Source organism: Lygodium microphyllum, chromosome 14 (genome assembly GCF_053477565.2).
Source record: "Lygodium microphyllum isolate KBCC chromosome 14, Lygodium_microphyllum_v1.1.10, whole genome shotgun sequence".
NCBI lineage: Eukaryota > Viridiplantae > Streptophyta > Polypodiopsida > Schizaeales > Lygodiaceae > Lygodium > Lygodium microphyllum.
The window spans coordinates 40,816,195-40,838,833 of NC_141148.1; the positions used below are offsets into that span (position 1 = coordinate 40,816,195).

The 22,639-nt window shown below is 41.2% G+C and overlaps 1 protein-coding gene across 1 annotated transcript; it reads left to right on the plus strand.

Annotated features, from left to right (window-relative positions):
• Window positions 1–20,577: 20,577 nt before the first annotated feature.
• LOC148025527 (uncharacterized) lies at window positions 20,578–21,556 on the plus strand. The gene has a single exon (XM_087692098.1). It carries the CDS (start codon window positions 20,734–20,736, stop codon window positions 21,232–21,234), a length of 501 nt encoding a protein of 166 aa, XP_087548224.1. The 5' UTR covers window positions 20,578–20,733; the 3' UTR covers window positions 21,235–21,556.
• Window positions 21,557–22,639: the final 1,083 nt, after the last annotated feature.

Sequence of the window (22,639 nt, forward strand, 5' to 3'; positions counted from 1 at the left end):
TAACACAATTGAGAATAGATCCTACTCTTGTACCTAAGGTTAATTCGAATAATATGAGCGCACTACTTCAGCGCAGCGGATGCATGGTGGGTCGTAACCCACAGGTCGTAAAATGTAACGTGTCCACCTGTCATCTTCAGGACATGTCTTAGCAGTCCATCGGAAAGGATGTCTAGAAAGCTCCGCCCATGCACTCTGATGGAATGTTACGAGGTTTGCGATCTAGGACTTTTCGCGTCTGCCACGTAGCGGAAGTATTCCGGCTATTCTCACTTAGGACAGACCTGAATTAGGGTTTTCCCTATCGGTCATTTCCTAATGGAAACTAGCGTCGAACCCGATCGAACTACTTTATGCAGAAACGCCAGGTCCGGATTGGATTCACGCTGCACTTGGTTCAAGGAGAATGGGAAACGAGAGGGATGCGAAGCTCAACCTCTCTACCATAAGGCATATTCCCATTCTGTTCACCTAAAATAGCGTAAATCGGAATCATTGTAACTTAGACTCTAGGTCAGCACCCTTTTTCTATTTGTATCCTTTGAAATGATCTTCTCGCTGTCCATCATGATTGAGAAAAGTTCCCAGCCAACCTGGACCACCCATCCATAGGACGGACCCATGGCCACATCCTCCGCACTTTCCTCAAGTTGTTTTAGTTATTTAATTACCTAACACATTTAGTTGGACATGTATCAATCAGCTTCTTTAATTAGCCCATTAGGCACTGGTTCCTTCACGTAATCATAGCACTTGACATAGAAAAGCAATGTCAAACAAGTTCCTTTTCAACAGGTTATCATATTTATCTTTGAAATACATAAGGTCCAGCCTGTAGGCTTATCCATAATCCGCGCGAAGGCTATCCAGCAATCCACAGGGATTACTAATCCAAGATTCCGCTCATAGACTAGTATGTGGGCCTCGAGATCCAATCCTGAGTCACGTTGGCCTCTTGTGCAGGGCCCGGAAGGCGAAGGATTTACGGCCAGAGCCCCCTCTGGCACCCAAGCGTCCTCCTGCTCCAAGTAGCGCTCAACGGAGAGACCTCTCGCGGTGGGTTCGGTCCACCTTCCCGGCACAGTTAACAACCCCCTTGGTTAGGGTCAGGCAGGCAGTCGGGGTTAACTGAAGCTGCCTCTCCCTTCAGGCCTTCAACCTAAAGCATGAGATATCTTTTCATCCTTTAATTCTTTGAGCAAACAAAGCAAAACAGTGCTCTTAAAACTGTTACATGCACAATCATTTCCATTGGTCGTTAATTTTTGGCCAACTGCTAAGGAGTGAATCCTTCTTTCCAAATGCATCCAGCACTCGATCCAGGGTCAATTGTGACTTGGCAAGATCCCCAAGGGTTTGTTTGTTAACCCTATATCCTTGGGTTAGGGCCGTACCCTATTAACCCGACTTAATCAAAATCTTAAGTTCTATTAGCAGTGAATATGTTATTCCAATTCATTGATTGGTCTTTTGCTTCAAGCAAATATCTAATCCCCATATCTTGGTCATTTTACCCAAGTAAGGTACTGTATCAGGACGATTACTCATCCCCTTGCTAAGATAACTTGCGTAAGAATCTGCAAATCTCATTCCGAGGAATTGGCCATTCCCTTGTGATCAAATCACAAGATCGTGCAACTCTAAATCTTGTTGCACAAGTGTTGCATCAAACTATGGGACTATTTACCCATCGAATGGAGTCATGAAAGCATGATTAGATATAACAATCTGTTCCTGGTTGCATTAGGCTGACATTGTCGGTCCTAGGGTTCCAAGTTCAAACCGAGTTTCATCTTTTTAGCGAGAGATCCTTGGGGTAAAAACCCTAAATCATTTCTCGCAAGTATGTCCTACTATCCCTACATTCAGTGAATGTGGGTAAGTCTTTAGGGTATAGGAGTTTCAGCTTTGGCAATATGAGCGACTAGATAATGTCCTCAACGTGCTAACCCTAGTTAGCTCTTTGGGATATGTTGTATTGAATTAACCCTTCCTAAATGAGTCTCTCGCGCTTTTTAGGTGTTTAGGTTTAAACCAATTTAACCTGTCTATTCTTGAAGATAATTACGATACCATTTCCGTAACCACATGATTCATTGCCTACGTATAAGTTGATTTACAAACCCTAACTTTTCGGGTTAAGATCACAGCATAGGTTAAGTTATAGCATAATTCCAATTGATCATCTATAACATGCAAACAAGATTCATGCTACTAGGCTTTAGGATTTTATGTTGAAACATGCAGCCTTTTTCTACTTTCATTTCCGAAAGAATTTGTCGTATGGTAAACTTACACACCCTTTCGTTGATTTAAGTTTTTAGGCAAGTTTTTAGGCCACTTGCCTAGAGTTAAACTTTCTTCATGCAGCCCTAGAAATTTCCTACAGTTGCCAGTAACTTTCTTTAAGAATCATTTCGAAAAAGATGTTTTAATAATGTGATATGCAGTTTATTTCTTCCATGTTTAATCGAAGTGTACTATCATAATTCTGTTTTGTAAAAATGGAAATTAATTAATCTAATTTCATTTCTTTGCAATGCATAAAGACCACTTGTTAGAAATGCATAGGAATCTTATGCTTACTTTATTTTGTTCCTTTTATTGAAAAAAAAACTAATGACTGAATCCCTCAATTGTGAGCTATTAGCCAAAGTATTTTCAATTGAAAAAACATGCATCCGAATTCCTCAAATGATCCATGCATAATTGAAATATTACGACGTTAACCAAATTTAGGAAGAACCTGGACTTGTGGTGAAATGTCCACATGGATGTTAGGAGACGATCCTCTTGCGGTTGTGCCTTGTGCTTTCTTAGGAGCCATCGCGAATTCGGCCTTTTCGCCTTGGACGCAGGTTTATGATGTCAACCGTCTCCTTTGCACGCGAAACTCCCTTTGTGATTCCACCATCCTTCAGAATCAAACCTTAGAAATGGAACTTATGAATTTTTCCTTCCTTTCGTAGAAGCTCTGGGGTCCAAATTGTATACACGAAAAGGGGGAAAAGAAAATAGCTTTGTGGTATGAAAAAGGGGAAAAGATGGCTTAGAAATCCGGGTTATAAAGACCCCTTTGGAAAGGGTTTATAAAAGTTCCTAGGAAGGGCTTTTACAAACTGTAACGTGTAAGGGGGGGGGGGGGGGGGGGGGGGGAATCCACATGAAAGGATTTGAAGACGTGTGGAAACCTCACTGGAAGGGGGTTACGTGGAATTTCCAAGGGGATGGAAAAATCTCGGGGGAAGGGGTTATAAGAACCACAATAGGGCTTTGGATTCCCGGGGGTGGGGAAAACCCACAGGGAGGGTTTTAAATCCCGGGCAGGGGAAAAGTGGTTATAAGAACTTTCGAGAGTAAAGTTTAATAAAGCCACGGGAAGGGGGCTTTGGATTCGGGGGGGGTTTATCAAACCCACATGAACAAGGGCTAGGAGGAAGCCCACAAGAAAGAATTTGTGGGGGGGGGGGTGCAATATGAAAGGGGGCTTATGACAACCCCCTTAGAAGCTTCAAGAAGCTTCCAAAAAGCACGTGGAAGGAGTATGGCGGCAGCTGGCGGTTCGATGGCGGCAGAGCGAATGGCAGCAACGGCTTTTCTCCTCTAGCTCTACGGCAGCGACAGGTAGTGTGACGGCTTCCCTTCTCTCTTCCATCGACCACCTCCCTGGCTCCACCTCACACACTCAACGGCAGCGATGGCTTTCCTCACAACCCTCTCCCCTCCTCAACAGCAGCGTCAGTAATCTGACGGATCTCCCCCTCCTACTCTCCTCCCACAGCTTATATAGCTGAGGGGAGGGGATCCTCCCTCCCCCATGCAGCATCATGCATGCCTTTGCCTCCTCCATGGCATCTAGTAGGGATGCTTAGTCATCCCGCCTTCCCTTCCTCTCCCCCAGCACAATAGTCGATTGGGGGAGGGAGGGAATTTTTTTTTTTAATTCCATAATTCTAACAATGATCTCTTTCCAAGAGGGGATTCTTATGAAGAACGCGGGAGGAATCGGAAATTGAACATGGGAGGAATTGGAAATATTACATAAAGCCCCATTAGTGCTTGTCTTCCCCAGGTCCTCTCAAGATGAGGACATCTCTATTCCTCTAAGGGGGAGAGGATGTAATATTCCCGTGCTTCCCCCCCCCCATAGAAACTCCCCCCCTTAATGAAAAAAATTTATAATTAGTGCAATTTTTTTAAACTCCCTCTCTCTGTCCCCGTCGATAGGATATCGGGGAGAGAGAGAGAGAGAGAGAGGGAGTGAAGTGGAGGATAGGGGGGCATGCAGCCCCCAGGTGGGAGGGGTAGCGGCCATGCCACCCTCCTCCCCCTCCTATAAAGGATAGCCCTTCCCCCCTCCCTGGTACACACAACACCCCCCCCCTCATGCTTCGTTACCTTCCCCCCTCCTTTGCAGCTGCAAGCCCCCCCCTTCGTGTGACGGCAGCGGCCCCCTGGGCTCCGTTCGTGCACCCGACAACTGCCCACCCCCCTCCCGTGATCAATGTGAAGGAGAAGAAGGGGAAGGAGAGGAAGAGGAGAGAGAGAGAAGAAGAGAAGGAGAGGGAGAGGAGAAGAAGAAGAAGAAGAAGAAGAGCGAGAGAGAGAGAAGGAGAAGAAGAAGAGGGAGAGAAAGAAGGAGAAGAAGAGAGAGAGAAGGAAAAGAAGAAGAAGAAGAAGAGGAAGGGAGAGAAAGAAGAAGAAGAAGAGGAAGGGAGAGAAAGAAGAGAGAAGAGAGGGAGAGGGAGAGAAGAGAGAGAAGGAGAAGAAGAGAGAAGAGAGAGAGAAGGAGAAGAAGAAGAGGAAGGGAGAGAAAGAAGGAGAAGAAGAGGAAGGGAGAGAAAGAAGTGAGAAGGAGAAGAGGAGAAGGAGAAGAAGAGAGAGAGAGAAAGAAGAGGGAGAGAGAAGAGAAGAAGGAGAAGAAGAGGGAGAGAGAGAAGGAGAAGAAGAAGGAGAAGAAGAGGGAGAAGAGAGAAGAAGAAGAAGAAGAAGAAGAAGAAGAAGAAGAAGAAGAAGAGGGAGAGAGAGGAGGAGAAGAAGAAGAAGGTGAGAAAGAAGAGAACTCAAAGAGAAATCAGAAGGCCAAACACGAAGACTCGTTCACGGCCATCAAGAAATCCCCTCGAAAATGGTATCCTCTAACCCTCCCGCTATTCTTATGGCTTATTTTTCATGGTTTTCTTCCATACTTAAAGTGCATGATCATGAAAAGTCAAATGCATGAGTTGCATGAAATATTGACTAGCCTAGTACATGAAATATTGTTGCATGAAATATTGCAAATACGGGATGATTGCATGGGAGTCAAGTGGACAAATAGAATGGATTCTGCATGGATTGACGCACATGAAATGATACGGTTTTCATAAATTTTTACATAAAATGATAGACCTTCGCATAGAGCAATGCTTAAATTAACCAATAAAAATCACGATTTGCATCCATAATTAAACTAAACACATGAAATGATAGTTTTTATTCACAAGATGCATTTGCACTGATGCAGGGAAACTTAGGCCATACAAGTACCTGCACATTAGGGCTAAGTACTCATTGAATAAATGTGAAAACTATTAAAGATCGCGGATTGTATTAATGCATTAAGAATCCCAAGTGCGAATAAGATGATTCTGATCAGAAAATTCTGCATAATATGACACTAAGAGAGATGGAAGGGACGCATGCATCTAGACTGTATCCTGAAGGACTAGATGAAAAGTCTTGCGTTGCCAAGTGTGTTAACTGAACTTGGTTAGAGGGAGATGATGTAAAGAATTGGAAGAATAAAAGACCCTTGGTTGGGTTGTGAATAAGGCTTGTCCATTGCCTTGGCTGACTAGTTAATGCTTTGAGTTAGGGTTAAGATAGCATAAGGTAAAACCCAAGGGAAAGAGCAAGTCAAAATAAGTTAACCTACCAAGAACATTTTCTTGCATCATCTTGTTTGAGATTATTGGGATCTTGCCAAGTCGTGAATGATCCAGGATTGAATGCTTGGAGCATTCGTCGAGAAAAAGGAACCACACCTTAGCAATTGGTCGTACCTTTGAGACGATCGTGATTGTACACTTAGATACATTGTTTGAACTTCTTTGCTCAAGGAACTAATTCAAGGCAAAACACTTAATGCTTCAAGTTAAAAGCCTAGAGGGATAGGCAGGATCAGTTACCTCTGACTATCTGCCTGGCCCTATCCAAGGGGGCTGTTAGCCACGCTGGGGGTATATGGGCCTAACCCGCTGCACGAGGTCTCTCCATGGGTACTACTTGGAGCGGGAGGACACTTGGGTGCCAAGGGAGGCTCTGGCTATAAATCCCTTGCCTCCGGATCCTGCACAAGAGGCCGACGTGACTCAAGATGGGATCTAGAGGCCTGTGTACTAGTCTACGGGCGGAACTTGGAGTAGCAATCCTATAGATTGCTGGTATAGCCTTCGGGCATGATACTTGATATATTCTGGGATACGGAAGGATTATTTCTGCAGAGGCAGAAAGGGACACTTAATTCTCCTATATGGGAGGGAGACAAACATTAATTTGAAGTTAAGGAAGTGTTTGATCTTGTTTTATCTTGTCTTCGTGTCCGTGCCCTAAATTATGTAAAGGAACGTGTGATTAACGGGTTAATTAAGGAGGCTGCTTTTATGTGTCAAACATAATGTGGTAGGTAATTAGATAACTAAAACAACCCCCAAAGGAAGCGTGATGGATGTGACCAATGGGCCGATCCTACGGAAGGGTGGTCTCGGTTAGCCGAGAGCTTTCCTCAATGGAATTTATTTGATGCGAACGTTAGTTAGACAAGGACCTTAGAACTTATAAGTTGAAACCCTGATTCATACCATTTTAGGGGACCGGAATGGGACTATGCCCTATGGGCAGAGAGGTCGAGCGATGCCTCCCTCTCGTTTCCCATTCTCTTTGAACCAAGTGCGGTATGAGTCTGCTTGGGTCCAGTTGTATCTACCCAAAGTGGAGCGACTGTCGACCGACGTTAGAAGGCTATTAGGAAGCCTCGACTACTAGGAACTCGGACTTTAGGTCGATCCTAGTGGGAACGGTTGGATAAGTTCCGCTGCGAGGCAAACACGAGAGACCCTAGTTGGCAAACCCTGTGTCATTCCTTGGGAGTGTTGGGCGGTGTCTTCTAGATTGATATGTCAATGGGCTACTAAGACGTGTCCCGCAATTGGAGGTACGGGCACGTTACAAGCCTGGCTAAGCATGCTATGGACCCTTTCCTGAATGATCCTATTCATGCACTCAGCCATACCATTCTGGGGTGGGGTGTAAGGGGCGGTCAACTAACGCTTAATACCCCGCTCATCACAAAGCTGCTCAAAAGCATGTGATACATACTCACCCCCATGATTTGATCTTAGGCATTTTAGCCTTTTCCTAAATTGGTTTTTTGTCAATGCAAGCCAATGCTGAAATGTGTCTAAGACATCAGATTTTCTATTTATGGGATAAGCCGAAACCTTATGTGAGTAATTATCTATGAAAGCAACAAAGTACTTTGCCCCACCAAATGATTGACAGGGCATGGGCCCACATACATCTGAGTGCACAAGAGCCAAGGGCTCACCCATGCGTTTCTTACCAGAATTTTTATGTATATTTCTAGTCTGCCTGCCATACAAACAATGATCACAAGAATCAAAATGCGAAGAGTCAAAAGGCAGAAGATACTTCAAAGCACGTAGCATTTTCATTTCATTAAGAGAAATATGCCCCAAACGAGCATGCCAAAGGGATACATGGGGAATAGAACCCACAGACAAAACATGATCCAATGTAGCTCTAGATACAAGTAAGGGATAGAGGCTACCCAACTTGGCACCTCTTGCAAGTACAAGCCTGCCACGAGTAATCTTCCATGCAAAGTCTCCAAAAGACACAAAATACCCTGCATCATCAAGCTGTCCAGCTGACATAAGGCTACATGTCAACGCAGGTACATGGCGTACATCATGTAAAACAAAAAAGCTGCTAGATGGAAACTGCAGCGGAACATTTCCAATGCCCACAATATCAAGAGACCTATCATCACCAACACGCACAGAACCAGACATGGTACGATAGGTATGAAACCAATCTCTACAGGGTGTCACATGAAAGGACGCACCCAAATCCAAGAGCCAGCACTACACATATATGGAATGTATCTCCAAAGTCTGTAAGGCATCACATGAAGAAGCTACAAGTATGTAATCGTCATTTGAATCAGTAGCCTGCATGACATTAATCTCTTCTATCTTCACACTAGACTTGACAGATACTATGCTGCGCTCAGAAGACTTTTCCTGCACTTTATCTTTTCCCTTTTACTTGTGCTTATCATCATGCATTTTATGGCACTGTGGTCTAATATGTCCTACTTTCGCACAATAATGACAGGTAAGATCAGACTTTCATCCACATGACGTACTGTGACCACGTGACTTGGACCTGGACTTTTGAGAGTCCATGTCCCTATGATCATTATCATGCCTGCCATGTTTGCCGCCTCTAGCTATCAATGCATGTGAAGAGTGGGAAGCATCATTGTTTCTCCTGTTGATTTCCTCAATCAATAAAGCACTCTCAATATCTTTGATTTTCAGCCCATCAAGCTTGTTCATACATATGGCAGTATGAAAGACATCCCATGATTTAGGAAGGGTGCCAAGGAGAAATAACGGGTACAAGTTATCGTTGAACTCAATACCCTGTGACAACAGATTCTTTATGATAGCATGAAACTGATTGAAATGAGATGATAGGGATGACCCCTTCTTCATGCGAAGTATAACTGCTTCAGCCAATACATCTGTGATGCAGGACTCTACTATGTTTAAAGCTCCTGCATTTTCTCCCATAAGTCCCATGCACTCTGACTCTCATCTTCAACAACATTATGATGGACCTCTTCTGAGAGTGACAAAATAATGGTAGACTTGCATAGCTCATTAACTTCCATCCAAACATCATCATCCATATCCTCAGGTTTGATGCCCTTAAAACGCAAGGGTTTAATTTGCAATTTCTACACTAAAACCTGCCATATTTGGGACTTCCAATGCCCATAATTGGTACCATCCAACTTGGCAATGTTAAAGAGAGCTATATCTTTCAAATGACCAGCCATACTGTCTCAAATCAATGCAAAATAGTAAAATTGTAGGTTGTTGTAATTAGCAAAAAATGCACTAAAATCACTGCTAAAACTAGCTGAAAGAGTGGATTTTTTACCAAGAGAAGCACTGTCCACCAAATATGACCAAGATAACATAAAATAGTAAGCATTACCCTCATAGAAGTGCTCAAAATCTGCAGATTTTAGCTTGTTGTAATAAATGATAGATTTCTGTAAATGAGAGCTAACTGTGCCAAAAGCGGATCCTAAGTCAATCATATATTGCCAAGACCATAACTAGCATCATGCGGGCATAACATAGGCATATGATAGTCGACAACATCTGAACATGTCATGAAATATCTACCAGTGAGTAGGTACAAACCCCATTCAATGGAGCAAAGTGTGCCTGCCACTACCAAGACTTGACACAAGTAGGTGTTAGCTCACAAGGAAAGGGACCCAAGTCAAAGAGTTAGCTCATAAGCATCAAAAGGAACCAAGACATATGAATCATGCATCATCCCAAAGGGTAAGAAATTCCAAATAGTCTCAAAAGCTCAAATAGCATAGACCGCCTGCTCTGTCAAGTATCCAAAGACACTCCCATTGGCACAAAGGCCATAAATATCAAGCAACAAATCTTGAACAAAGCATGTACAAGCACCAGTGACAAGTGTCCAAGATCAAGCATCAATGAGACATCCCAAACATTGAGGCGGTGTGAATCCATATGTAGCATCCATAGACTTCAAGTATATCCCAAAATAAACTCTAGCAAGCCAATAAATCTCCAAAATATGCTCCAGACAATCGAATGTCAAGCCCAAGTAAAGCTCCAATAGCATCCAAGCTCAAACAATGTAACTGACATAGGTAGGTGATATGAGCATAAGCGTATGTCCAAAGCGATCAAGCATAGATCGATAAGTGCCAAGATACATCCAAGATAAATATCCAAATGCTATGGAAAGCGGAGCTCAAGCTCAACTAATGATTAAGAAGAAATCTCAAACTCTTTTCCAATCCTTGATGGTCAATACATCAATGTACATCTGTAAGACATGACCCAAATAGCATAGGCATAAGCATACATGATTAGAATAGCTTCAGCCCACCAACTGTTTACAGCAGACATTCACTACTCTAGACTAAGTATTTCAGGCCTTAAATTAGTACCAAAATGATGGAAAACCATTAACATATGATCTCCATACATGTAGACATCATCCGGACATCAATATGCATCACCAAGTGATCAATATCGGTAAGCATAGACTTCAAGAGATAAGTGATGCCCTATTTTGGTCAGATCTGGGACTGTTCAAAACAGTCAATGGCTAAGCTAAATTAGCTCCAAATGTATCTCACATAAGAGACATAACATCCACAAGTGATTCGATATCAATAGACATAAGTAGAAGCACCACATAAGCCATATGCATACAAATACATACTGTCTCAGACCTGAAATCTGTAACAAAATATTTTTTCATCAAAATTTGGCAGATTCGACATCACCATCGCGTCTGGAGCGTGCCAAAATCCCAACTTAGACTCTTGTCTTGCCTGAATCGGGTTTCGAATGCCCGAGATATGACAAAAAGAGTGATTTTTGAGCCATTTTTGTAAATAGTCGCAAATAAAACATGAGCATACTGCTGTACTTGAGGGGTGAAATCAGGGTGGGTAGGGGATAAGAAAGAGCCCAATGAAGGTCTACAATAGGCCTACACAAGCCTAGGACAAGTCCAAGCAAGAGGTGAAGAGAACAAGCTTCAATGATGGAAGTTATGGCTGCCTCTTCATTAAACCCTATTGTTCATGTCAAAGAATGGCTGAGAATTGAGTGAGAAGCAAGCTCTCATACCTCATGTAGATGCCGGGAAAGGCCGGGAAGCACTCACGAAGGACCTGCTCTAATACCAGTTGAAAGGTGAGAAGGATCAAAGCTTGCACGTGAGAGCTATGGCGGGAGAGCAAGAGCAAGAAAGAGAGAGACAAGAAATGGGAACTCCAACAACCACAATGTGCGGTTGGGCCTTTCTTTATTTAAACTGTCACTAAAATAATAAAGAATAAGTGACTATGATGGGCGCCCGCCACCTACAATGTAGAGTGGCGGGTACTGTCAGTGTAGTAATACACAGGCGGCTAGGTGACTGCACCTTTACCCCTAACAAAACCGTACTGAGGGTCACAGAAAACAAGAAGTTGAATTGCAAGGGGGAGGGGGTTCCTTTTTAATACAAAGGAGAGAGAGAGTGAGGGAGGGATAGAGAGAGAGAGAGAGAGTCACATACCGAGAGTGGAATGATTTGCAATGTCAAAAGGGGGAAGATATGTATTTTTACAGGTGAAGGAGAGAGAAAATAGGGGGAGAGGGAAAGAGTGATGAAAGGGAGGGGAAAAGAAGAAGAGTATGTGATATGTGTAAATTTTTCTCACCAAAAAGGAGTCACCGGCAACCCCTTGTCGGACGATTTATTTTTTCGATGACCCATTCTTGGATAGTAAATTTTGGCCCAACAAGATTTGTGGTTTTTTTTTTCACCCATTAAGGGGCTATTGCGACCCCTTTTTGGCGAAAAAACAAACCACAAATCCTAGAATATACAGCATGGGGAGAATAGGGACCAATAGGATATGGGTTTTTTTCGTTTCTTGGGTGAAAAAAAAACATGTACCCTATTGGTCCCTATTCTCTTCATGTAGTATATTCTTGGATCTGTGGTTTGTTTTTTCGCCAAAAAGGAGTCGCTAGCAGCCCCTTATTAGGCGAAGAAAACCCACAAATCCAGTTGGGTGAAAAGTTACTCTCGCAAGGAATGGGTCGCCAGAATTTTTTTTCGTTTGATAAGGGGCTGTCAGTGATCCCTTTCCGACGAGAAAAAACTACACACATCACATGCCCTCTCTCTCATCACCCTTTCTCTCTCTCCTTCCATTTTCTCAACTAATTAACAAATATTTACTTAATTAACTTTACGAGCGAAAGAGAGAGATAGAATTTTCTAAATAGTAGATATTTACACTCCTAGAAGCATAATATGAGATAGTCATACAAAGTAGAAGCTTATACACACTCGTTCAAACATTGCTTCATCACTTTGTTACTCTCTCTTCCCTTGCCCAATTAGATTTGTGGTTTTTTTTCGCCCATTAAGGGGCTGCTGGCAACCACTTTTTGGCGAAAAAACAAACCATGAATCCGAGAATATACAACATGGGGAGAATAGGGACCAATAGGGTATGGGTTTTTTTCCGCTCTTGGGTGAAAAAAAAAACACGTACCTTATTGGTCCCTATTCTCAAATTTGTGGTTTGTTTTTTCACCAAAAAGGAATCACCGACAGCCCCTTATAAGGCGAAGAAAACCCACAAATCTAGTTGGGTGAAAAGTTACTCTCGCAAGGAATGGGTCGCCAAAAAAATTTTCGTCCGGTAAGGGGTTGCCAGTGACCCCCTTTTTGGCAATAAAACATTACACACATCACATACCCTCTCTCATCACCCTTTCTCTCTCCCCCCATTATCTCAACTAATTAACAAATATTTACCTAATTAACTTTACGAGCGAAAGAGAGAGATATAATTTTCTAAATAGTAGATATTTACACTCCTAGAAGTATCACATGAGATAGTCATACAAAGTAGAAGCTTTTACACACTTGTTCAAACATTGCTTTATTGCTTTAAAAACACACTCGTTCAAACATTGCTTTATTCATGTTGTCTCTCTCTCTCATCCCTCTTCCATCACTTTGTTACTCTCTCTTCCACCATCACTTTGTTATTCTCGCTTCCCTCGCCCAACTAGATTTGTGGTTTTTATTTCACCCGTTAAGGGGCTGTTGGCGACCCCCTTTTGGTGAAAAAACTAACCACAGATCCAAGAATATATAACATGGGGAGAAAAGAAAAAAAAACATGTACCTTATTGGTCCATATTCTCCCCATGTTGTACATTCTCAGATATGCGATTTGTTTTCTCGCCAAAAAGGGGTCGACAACAACCCCTTATTAGGCAAAGAAAATCTCGTACCCTATTGGTCCCTATTCTCCCATGCGGTATATTCTCGGATTTATGGTTTGTTTTTTCGCCAAAAAGGGGTCGCCGACAGTTTCTTATTAGGCGAAGAAAACCCACAAATCCAGTTGGGCAAAAAGTTACTCTCGCAAGGAATGGGTCCCCATTACTTAGTTTATTTTAATAAAGAATGTGTATATACATTCCAAAGAAAATTGATTTATGTTGCACATTTTTAAAAACTAGCTCTAATTATGAAACTTGCTCTACTTATGAGGATAATTGTTATTATTAATGAGGTATTATATACTAGTTCATGGAAAAAAGACTCGAGAAACCCTTCCAAGACTAGCTTATTAAAACTATGTTTGTAGTATAGAACGACAAAAAGAACTAGCCTAGTGGATAGTCACTTGGCAGTTAAGTGCACTTGGGTGATGACACTATACCGAGATGGGTGACCGGGAAGATTTTTCTACAAGCTAGTGAGAGCTCCTCACGCACAGGCAATGGCGCCAACAAAGCCTTCGTAGCCCATTGCCAAGTGTCCTAAGGTCTATGCCTTAGTTGCCGCCTTGGTCATGCACCCTTGGAGTGACGCCCACACGACGACATCGGAGGGAATTTGTTTGGGGGGAGGGGGGGGGGGGGGGGGGGGGGGGGGAGGGGAGCAAGGGAACTTATGGGTTGGTTAAGGGGACGTTGGCGCCCCCTTCCTAGCAGGTTTGTGGGTTGGTTGGGGGGAGCGGATGGGGGGAAAGTTTCTGGCGCTTACCTGCATCGGCTCGCATGTCGCAATGCATCCGTCCTCGCCGACATCCGTCCTCTACGCGTGCTCTTTCTCTAAGTGGGGGAGAAATCTCTCTCACTTATATAAAGAAAAAAAAAAAGCAAAAAGCCTGATTTAATTTTTTCTAAATTGAAAAATTAAATAACTAACTAATCAATAATGATATTTAATTAAGTAAATAAATGATTAATTATGAACTGATTAATTAACTATTAATAAATTAGTTAAATTTTTATTTTAGCAAGTTAACTAAAAAATTAAAAAAAGTTATTTAATTTCTCCTAAATTGAGAAATTAATTAACTAACTAATCAATAGTTATTAATAATTGAATAACTAATTAACTAAATAATTAATTAACTATAAACTAATTAACTAACTATAAACAAAATAGTTTATTTGTTATTGATTAATTAAGTAACTAACAAAAATTAAGTAATAGCTTTTTTAAGTAATTAATTAATTTTAAATTTAATTATTTAATAATTAATTAATTAATGAAGCAACTAATTAATCAATAAATTAATAGCAAGTTCATAATTAATTATCTGATTAAAAACCTAACTAATTAAGTAACCATTTAACCAATGAAAATTTTACTTATTAATTAACAAATAACATTATATTTTATATTATTTACACAATTAAATAATTAAATATTTAATATTAATAAATAATAAATAATTACTTTATATATTAGTTATTAATTACTTACTTAGCCAATAAAATTATATATTGATCCATTAGTTGAAATTAATAACTATTTGTTTAAAATTAATAACTACAAACTTAAAAAAATAGTAATAACCAATAATTAGTTATTTAAAATTAATAAATAATTTACTACAATTAATAACTAATTTAAAAAATACTTATTAATTAGTTATAAATTACTTAAATATCTTTAATTAGTTATAAATTAGTTTCCAACAACTAATAAATATCTTTTATTCAAGTAGTAATTACTAGTTATAATATTATATATTTATTTTATTAAAAATATTAAATAAGTTTATTACATAATTATTTAGTAATTAAAAATATTTATTACTCAATTAATTAATATAAATCTATTAATTAAACTTTTATTGATTCAATATAAATAAAATAATATTCAACAAGATGGTATCCATTAGTTCATTAATTAGATATTTAGTGTATTAGTCAAATTACATCAATTAAATTATTAATTATTTTCTTAATTCATAATAGCGACCTTGTTTTATAATTCATGTATATCAACTAGCTTATTAATTAATTAGCTATTATATAATCAGTTAGTATGAAGTAAACCATTGGTATATTAATATTACTTAACTTGTTTATTAATTTATATATTACTATTAATCATTTCATATACATCAATGTGTTGTAATAGTAATACTAATTAATCAGTTAATATGATTGTACATTAATATGTTAGTTGTATGGGATTTTTTTTGGAGAGAATGAAGAGAAAGTGCAAGTGCATGTGGATTAAGATCATTTTGTCCACCGAGAAAGGAGTCATTGGCGTGCCTACATCATCTATCTTAGTTATTTGGGTTTAAGATCCAAGGTATGAGAGAGATAGTGCGTGCGGGCCAGGACGGCTTGATGAGAGAGAGTGCATGTGGATTGGGATCATTTTGTCACCAAAGAAGGGGTCGTCGACAGCCCAATATTTGTGGTGTAGAAAAATATGACTAGCATCCCCCCCCCCCTCCACCCCTTTCTCACATCTCTCTCTTCGTATGGCACATGTCTGCCAGTCTCCCTTTCTCCATCTCTCTCTCTCTCTCTCTCTCTCTCTCTCTCTCTCTCTCTCTCTCTCTCTCTCTCTCTCTCTCTCTCTCTCTCTCTCTCTCTCTCTCTCTCTCTCTCTCTCTCTCTCATGCATTTAATGCCCCACTATGTCAAAGTGGTTATATAGGGCCACACACCCCCTATGACACAACACCTCCCCCTACCTCAAGTTGTGGATTATTTTCTTAATCTCCTAGGTACGTACACCCCTCCTTTCCTCCCCCTCTCTCTCCTCCTCCTCCTCCCCTCCTCCTCACTCTATCCATCACCCTCGATCTCTCTCCCAGGCTCCCTTTTGGTGCTCTCCAACCCCTCTCTCTCTCTCTCTCTCTCTCTCTCTCTCTCTCTCTCTCTCTCTCTCTCTCTCTCCGTGGCACCCACATCCACTTAAACACACACACTCTCTCTCTCTCTATCTCCCTCTTTTGCTCTCTCCCTCCCAGACAAATCTTTATATCCTCTCTCTCTCTCTCCCCCTCTCTCTTACTCACTCACACACACACACACACACACTCTCTCTCTCTCTCTCTCTCTCTCTCTCTCTCTCTCTCTCTCTCTCTCTCTCTCTCTCTCTCTCTCTCTCTCTCTCTCTCTCTCTCTCTCTCTCTCTCATATCTAGCACCCATGTCCATACATAGACACACACACACACTCTCTCTCTCTCTCATGCCAAATACTTTATATATATATATAGCACTCGCACGTACACACATGCATGTACACTCTCTATCTCCTCCCTCCCTCTCTCTCTCTCTCTCTCATGCACACACTTTATATATCCTCCTCTCCCTCTCCCTCTCTTGTATATGGCATACACCCCCACACTAAGTCTTTCAATGACACCCATATCTGACATGAGTATTTGTACATGTGTAGATAGCTTTGGAAATGGATCCAACATCCAATGCTACACCAAATACTGAGGTTTGTATATATGTATCGTCCCTCTCTGCCAAACCTATTATGCACTAAACAAGTAGACGGTTCCTGATGTTGAAGAAGGAAGACATTTGCAATGGCAATGGTTCCAGTGTTCTTGCTATCACCCATGCAAATGGCCGAATACAAAGCACACCGGTCCATTGTAACAATGACCATGAGGTTGTCCTTGTATATGTTTTGGATACCTTGGTCTCACAAGACTATCTTGTCGAACAAGGAAATGGGCCTACATTGCAGCCTTTCCCCACCATAGACCTCACCCAGAGCCCTTGTAGCATTGAGAAAGCAACAATCACCATGGAAACCTCACCACTCCCCTTGGACATTGAGAAAAACAAAACCATCCCTATCATGCTTGATGTGGAAGAGGAGGGGATGCGACAATCCTCTTATGTTGTAAGTGTGGTTGAGTACATAATGTCTTCGGGGGGCCAACACCGAGTCTTACGTCATTTGCTTTAGAATACGAGCACTATAGAGAGAGTGGAGGAGATTCCAATTTTTTATGATGGCAATGTGGCATACGAGCTTCCACTAGTAGAGCAGAAAATATGTGTCCAATGGAGGGTATGGAGCAAAAGTACAATGGCCACTGCTAGAAAAAGCCCGCGTCAACATCAATGGCATTCCTCGGTACTATTCACCGAAAAAAATGTATTGGAGAGCTAGAGTGTCCCAATAGAGATTGTACTGGTAGGTTGATTTTTAGCTCCCCAAACAAGGTGGCATGGACACATGCAAGATTCTTCATTCACTCCACTATCATTAAAGTGATTGCAAAGTCGTATGACATGGTTCTAGTACCCTATCACAATTAAATCACACTAATCAAGTCCAAATGCATGCCATGCACGTAAACTTAGTACCACCATACTGACTGTTGGAATGTCAGCTGTTGGTCTTAGAAGTCTTGGATGCTTCTATTGTAAGAACCCCCCCATCCTGCTCTCCAAGTGCGAGTGTGTAGTGTATTATGTGATGCCAGCAAGACCAATGTCAAGATTATTTATTTATCAAGGAACACATAACCATGAGGTGCAAAGAGGCAGATGTAGAGCTAATGTCAAAGAGGTGCAAAAGACCATAGAGGAAATGGTAAGATACTTTAGTGCAATTGGACCTCGACACCTACAAATGACTATGGCTAGAAGGCTAGTGATGGGTGCCTTGGTTCGTGAGCAAGGTGTCCCCATGTCCGACACTGAACTCTCGACGATGCTCGAGGAACTCCAACCACTCATTCAGAGGAACATGTAACATATTATTCCATTCACAACACATTTCAAAATATCTTTAAAAGGCCATGCATATGAAGATCAATATTTTGTGCATGCAGGTTCAAACACATGGTTCATGTAGCACACGTTGAGAGTGATCAAGGAATGGAATCTCGTCCTCTAAAGTTAAAGCAACGTTGTGCATACAGATTTTTCCATGGTAGTCTATTTCCTAGGCAAGACTTTGACAATGATAGTAGGTGCTTTATATTAAAAATGTCAACAATTGGACCAGCCTCAGGGGTTGACTTAGTGAATCGTATGCAAAGGAATGGCACTGGGGACCTACGCAATAATTGTGTATGCTTTGACTACATGCATCGCATTAATGATTGGACCACCATGGCAGGACATGTGTATGACCCAAGGTAGTTTCTCTTACTTAATTCTACCATCACAACACAAACTTAAGCAACATAGTCTTCCTTACTCTCCCATTCCTTTCTTGTGTTTTTGTAGTGTACAAGAGTTGATGACTCTGGCGATATGTGAGATGAAAAAAGAGGATACATATCCACAAGCTCTTTTTTGAACAAAGATGAATGAGGTGATGGAGAAGTGTGGACCCCCAAGTGCTGATTTTCGAGGATTCATGGCAGACAAGGCAGCTGCCAATTGGAGGGCCATCCGCACAGTGTTCAATGGTGGTCCATACAATGTAATGCAAGGAAGGGAGAGATCTTGCTTATTTCATTGGGAACAAAGTCTCCAAATACACACATCACAGTATGTGCACAAGAGTTTTCAAGATGAGCATAACTGCTTGTGCCGCATGTGGAGGTGTGCAATCACGGAAGATGATGCAACAATGCAATATCGATTCATTTGGGCTTGGTGGGCCTTAGGGAAGGTTGCTGTAATCTGTGTAGGCCTCTTCCATGTAGCATTCCTTAGATATACTTATCATTCTTTATATTAAATCACACTTTGTGATATTTACATATAGATTGTCATGTTTGTACTTTTTCCTATCCTCTCCATAGTTCCATGTAATTTCATGAGTTGTCATCACCAATCTCGTTCTTATTTTATGAGTTATCAGTCTTGTGGTTTTAGATAGTTATTGCACCCATCTTGATAACGATTGTGTATCCAATATGTAATTGCTTTGCAGATTTTTATCTAGCACATGGTGCAATGGGTAGCAAGCTATCCTGCCACCCATTGCACCATGTGCTAGATTTGCTACCCTGCCGCCAATTTTTTTTCTCTACAATTGTCACTATTTGTGTCGCTAATTTACTATAGCCGTCGCTATATTAGTCGCTATTTGCATCGCAAAGTGCCACTATTTGGGTTGCTATTAATGTCACAAAAGCGACAAATAGAGAGGCTATCTGTGATGATTTTGTAGAGATGTCTATACTGACGCTTTTAGTGATGATGGGGATAACTTTTTTTATGAATATTTGTGTCGCTTTGAACATCGATATATGGCTTGTATCTTGTTGTGACTTTAGATATTTCAGATAAAAAAGAGGTGAGAACTATGAAATGGACTCTACTATCTCCAAAGTGGAGGAGATAATAATACCATAATATTGTATACGTGGTAGACTCTCTTTGAGTCTTTTCTTAATCAAATGATTAACAAAAGTACCTTTTTTTCACGTTTTTAGTCCTAATGAGAACTAGAGTCAAGGCATCATGTTGCACCTATGGGGTGTGGAGGAGGAGGTGGAAGAAGCTAGGGGAGGATATAGCCTTCGATGAATCTATATGCTTGTGAGTGTAGGAAGGAATTGCCACATGGAGCCAATTAAGTCAAGCCAAGTTATGAGAGAGGTCCTCTAAAGGAAAGCCACTATGTGGACAACATTAGACTTTGTTTTGCATGGAATAAAAACCAACAAGGGATTATGTCCACTAGTTGACCAAACTAGGGTAGCATCCTAAGATCGTTCTAAGTTTATGTGTGAGGATTGACCCTATGTACTAGGGTGAGGAGGCCAATAAAGTGACACTCCAATGTATGGATGCATGTCTTTCACAATGTTGCGGTAATTTTCTAAACATTTTATGCGCACTTTGACAAGCCAATCTATCTATGTTTCAAGCTAATATAGGGGCTCATAGAGTTGAAGTGAAACTCGATGTTATTTTTTTTTAAATGTGTATCCAATGGCTATTTTTTATTATGCCGGATTTACACGGTGAGCCATCGCATAGGAGCTGGGAGGATTCCATCTTTCAACCGATAAAAACTGACGCACCCACCTCTACCAGTTGGGGTTAGGACTCATTGGCTCTCATATTATGTTGTTGGTGTGGACAATGGAGATGACTTAACGATGAGACTTCATGATCCCAAGACGGTTTGAGACCGTATTTCAAATAATTAGTTGGCTCCTGTGAAATAGTGGCAAAAAGATTGAACAAGCGATGGTCATTGTTGGCAATTATGTTCATCGAGGTTATCGTGGTAGGATAATCAAATGAAACGAACAGATGATGTTAATGAAAAAGGACAAAAGCTTGGGATCTGATGAAGGAAAAGGGAGAGATGGATGATGATGATGATGATGATGGGAAAGATGGGAGCGTCCGTCGAGTGCCGTCTATGTCACGGTTTATTTGAAGGGTTCCTCTGTGTAAGATGGAGATCTGCAATGGCTATTGGATGAGAGAGAGAGAGAGAGAGAGAGAGAGAGGTGCAGTATGATTCTCTTGCATTCGATTGCAGCTTAAGAACTGATAGATTATAGGCAGAGATATCAGAAGTATTTGGGTTTGTCTAGAAGCACACAGAGAGAGAGCGAGAGAGAGAGAGAGAGAGAGAGAGAGAGAGAGAGATGATGAAGAACGCCATCACCTTCCTCACCCCTGAGCACCCTCGGCTGAGGCGATGGGGCGGCCCGGACCACTCCCCCATGCTCTCCACCATGGTCTCCAGACAGGCCATGACCATGGACTACCATCAAATCCACGGCCAGCAGTCGGAGGTCGAGCAGATGAGCGAGGCCGACATCGCCCGGCAGTGGAAGGCGCTCGACCAAGAGATGGAGAAGAATTATGCGGCTGCAGCTGCAGCCGGCCCGAGAAACGACGTCCAGGGTGGCCGCGCTGGCATCAAGAGCAGCAAGAGCAAGGCATGGATTTCATGGATCAAGACCCCAGGCCGGGCCTTCAGAAGCTCTAGTTATCCGTCAGAGGAGCAGAATCATGGCGCCCCTGCAGCTAACGGGGTGGCAAGTGGAGCTGCTTCCATGGCCGCCGCCCAGCGGGCGGCCAAAAAGAAAACAAGAAGCTCCTGGTTGCCTGATCCCGAAAGGAGATGGCCTCAAGGATGGTAAGATTGCCTCATCCCACAACAAGCTGGTGGCCTCAAGGATGGTAGATATCAGAGTCATTTGCAAGCTTTGATGGGTCCCTTAAGGATGGTAGACATTAGAGTCAATTGCAAGCTTTTGACGGCTTAAGGATGGTATTAGGGGTCAATTGCGAGCTTTGATGGCCTCAACAATGGTAGATAATAGGGGTCAATTGTAAGCTTTGATGTCCTCAAGGATGATAGTTATTTAGGCCAATTGCAAGCTTTGATGGCCACCAGGATGATGGATATTAAGGGTCAATGCAACCTTGGTTCCCTCCTCCATGAGGATCAATTGCAAGCACTAAATTCTTCCATGCTATCTATTTTTATTATTCTTGTGAACGTTCACCTTTCTCGAGATCCTTTTCCTTCCTCATGATAAAAATACTAGTGTCACTTGATCAAGAGACTAACTAATATACTAGCTTGTATTAAGGAGCTAGTGTCACATGATCAAGAGACTAATGAATATAGGTTGCCTTGCTTTAGATCATTTCCCTTTCTCATGATAAAAAGCTAGTGTCACTTGATCAAGAAATAATTAATATAGATTGTGGCATCAATGACCATACATGCATGACCTCCTTGATTGTCGAAAAGCATAGATTGAGTTCTCCTCGAGTAACGATTGCATGGTTAATATAATTACAAATCATTCTTCATGTTTACATTCTTTTCTTACATGTGATTATCATTCCTCATTTCTAAACAGTAAATGCCTCCACAAAATGTGCAAGCTAAAAATATATTTATATGAGGCTTTATTAAAAATCTAGATTTTCAAAGTGCATGGACATATTATAAATACATTTGGTCCTTTGGAAAACTAACATTAGAACATTACCACATTGAATTCTTCAACTCTTTAAGGTGCATGCATCAAAAGTTTGATCCCTCAACTCCTACATTAATTAAACCCTAAGGGAAAATGCCTTTAGATGATATTACAAGACAAAGAAAAAACTTTACGTTGTTAGCATTTCATCCTATTGTGCAACTTCAATCTTATATGGTTGTGGTATTGGAATAAGAAAATCAAGGTTTTTTTTAACATGAACACCCACAAACAAGGTTAATAATAAGAGCCTAAAAAACATGTACCAACTTTTGAGCCTTCAAAATAACCAAGGCTCACAATAGATTATCCAGGTTGAGGCTCAATTGCTCTTATGCATTGTTGAGAAAGAGAAACATTATCCAAATCATGGCTCATCCATTAACACCACAACACAAAACCAAACTCCCTTCTATATCAAACTTAAAAGGTAACAAGAAAGCTCTTAAGGCCATATTAGGATCAAGGTATACATGTGATGACCCCTTCTAAATGTGATGACTCCTTCCAAATTATTAGGGTACATCCAAGTACTAATGTATATAAGGCT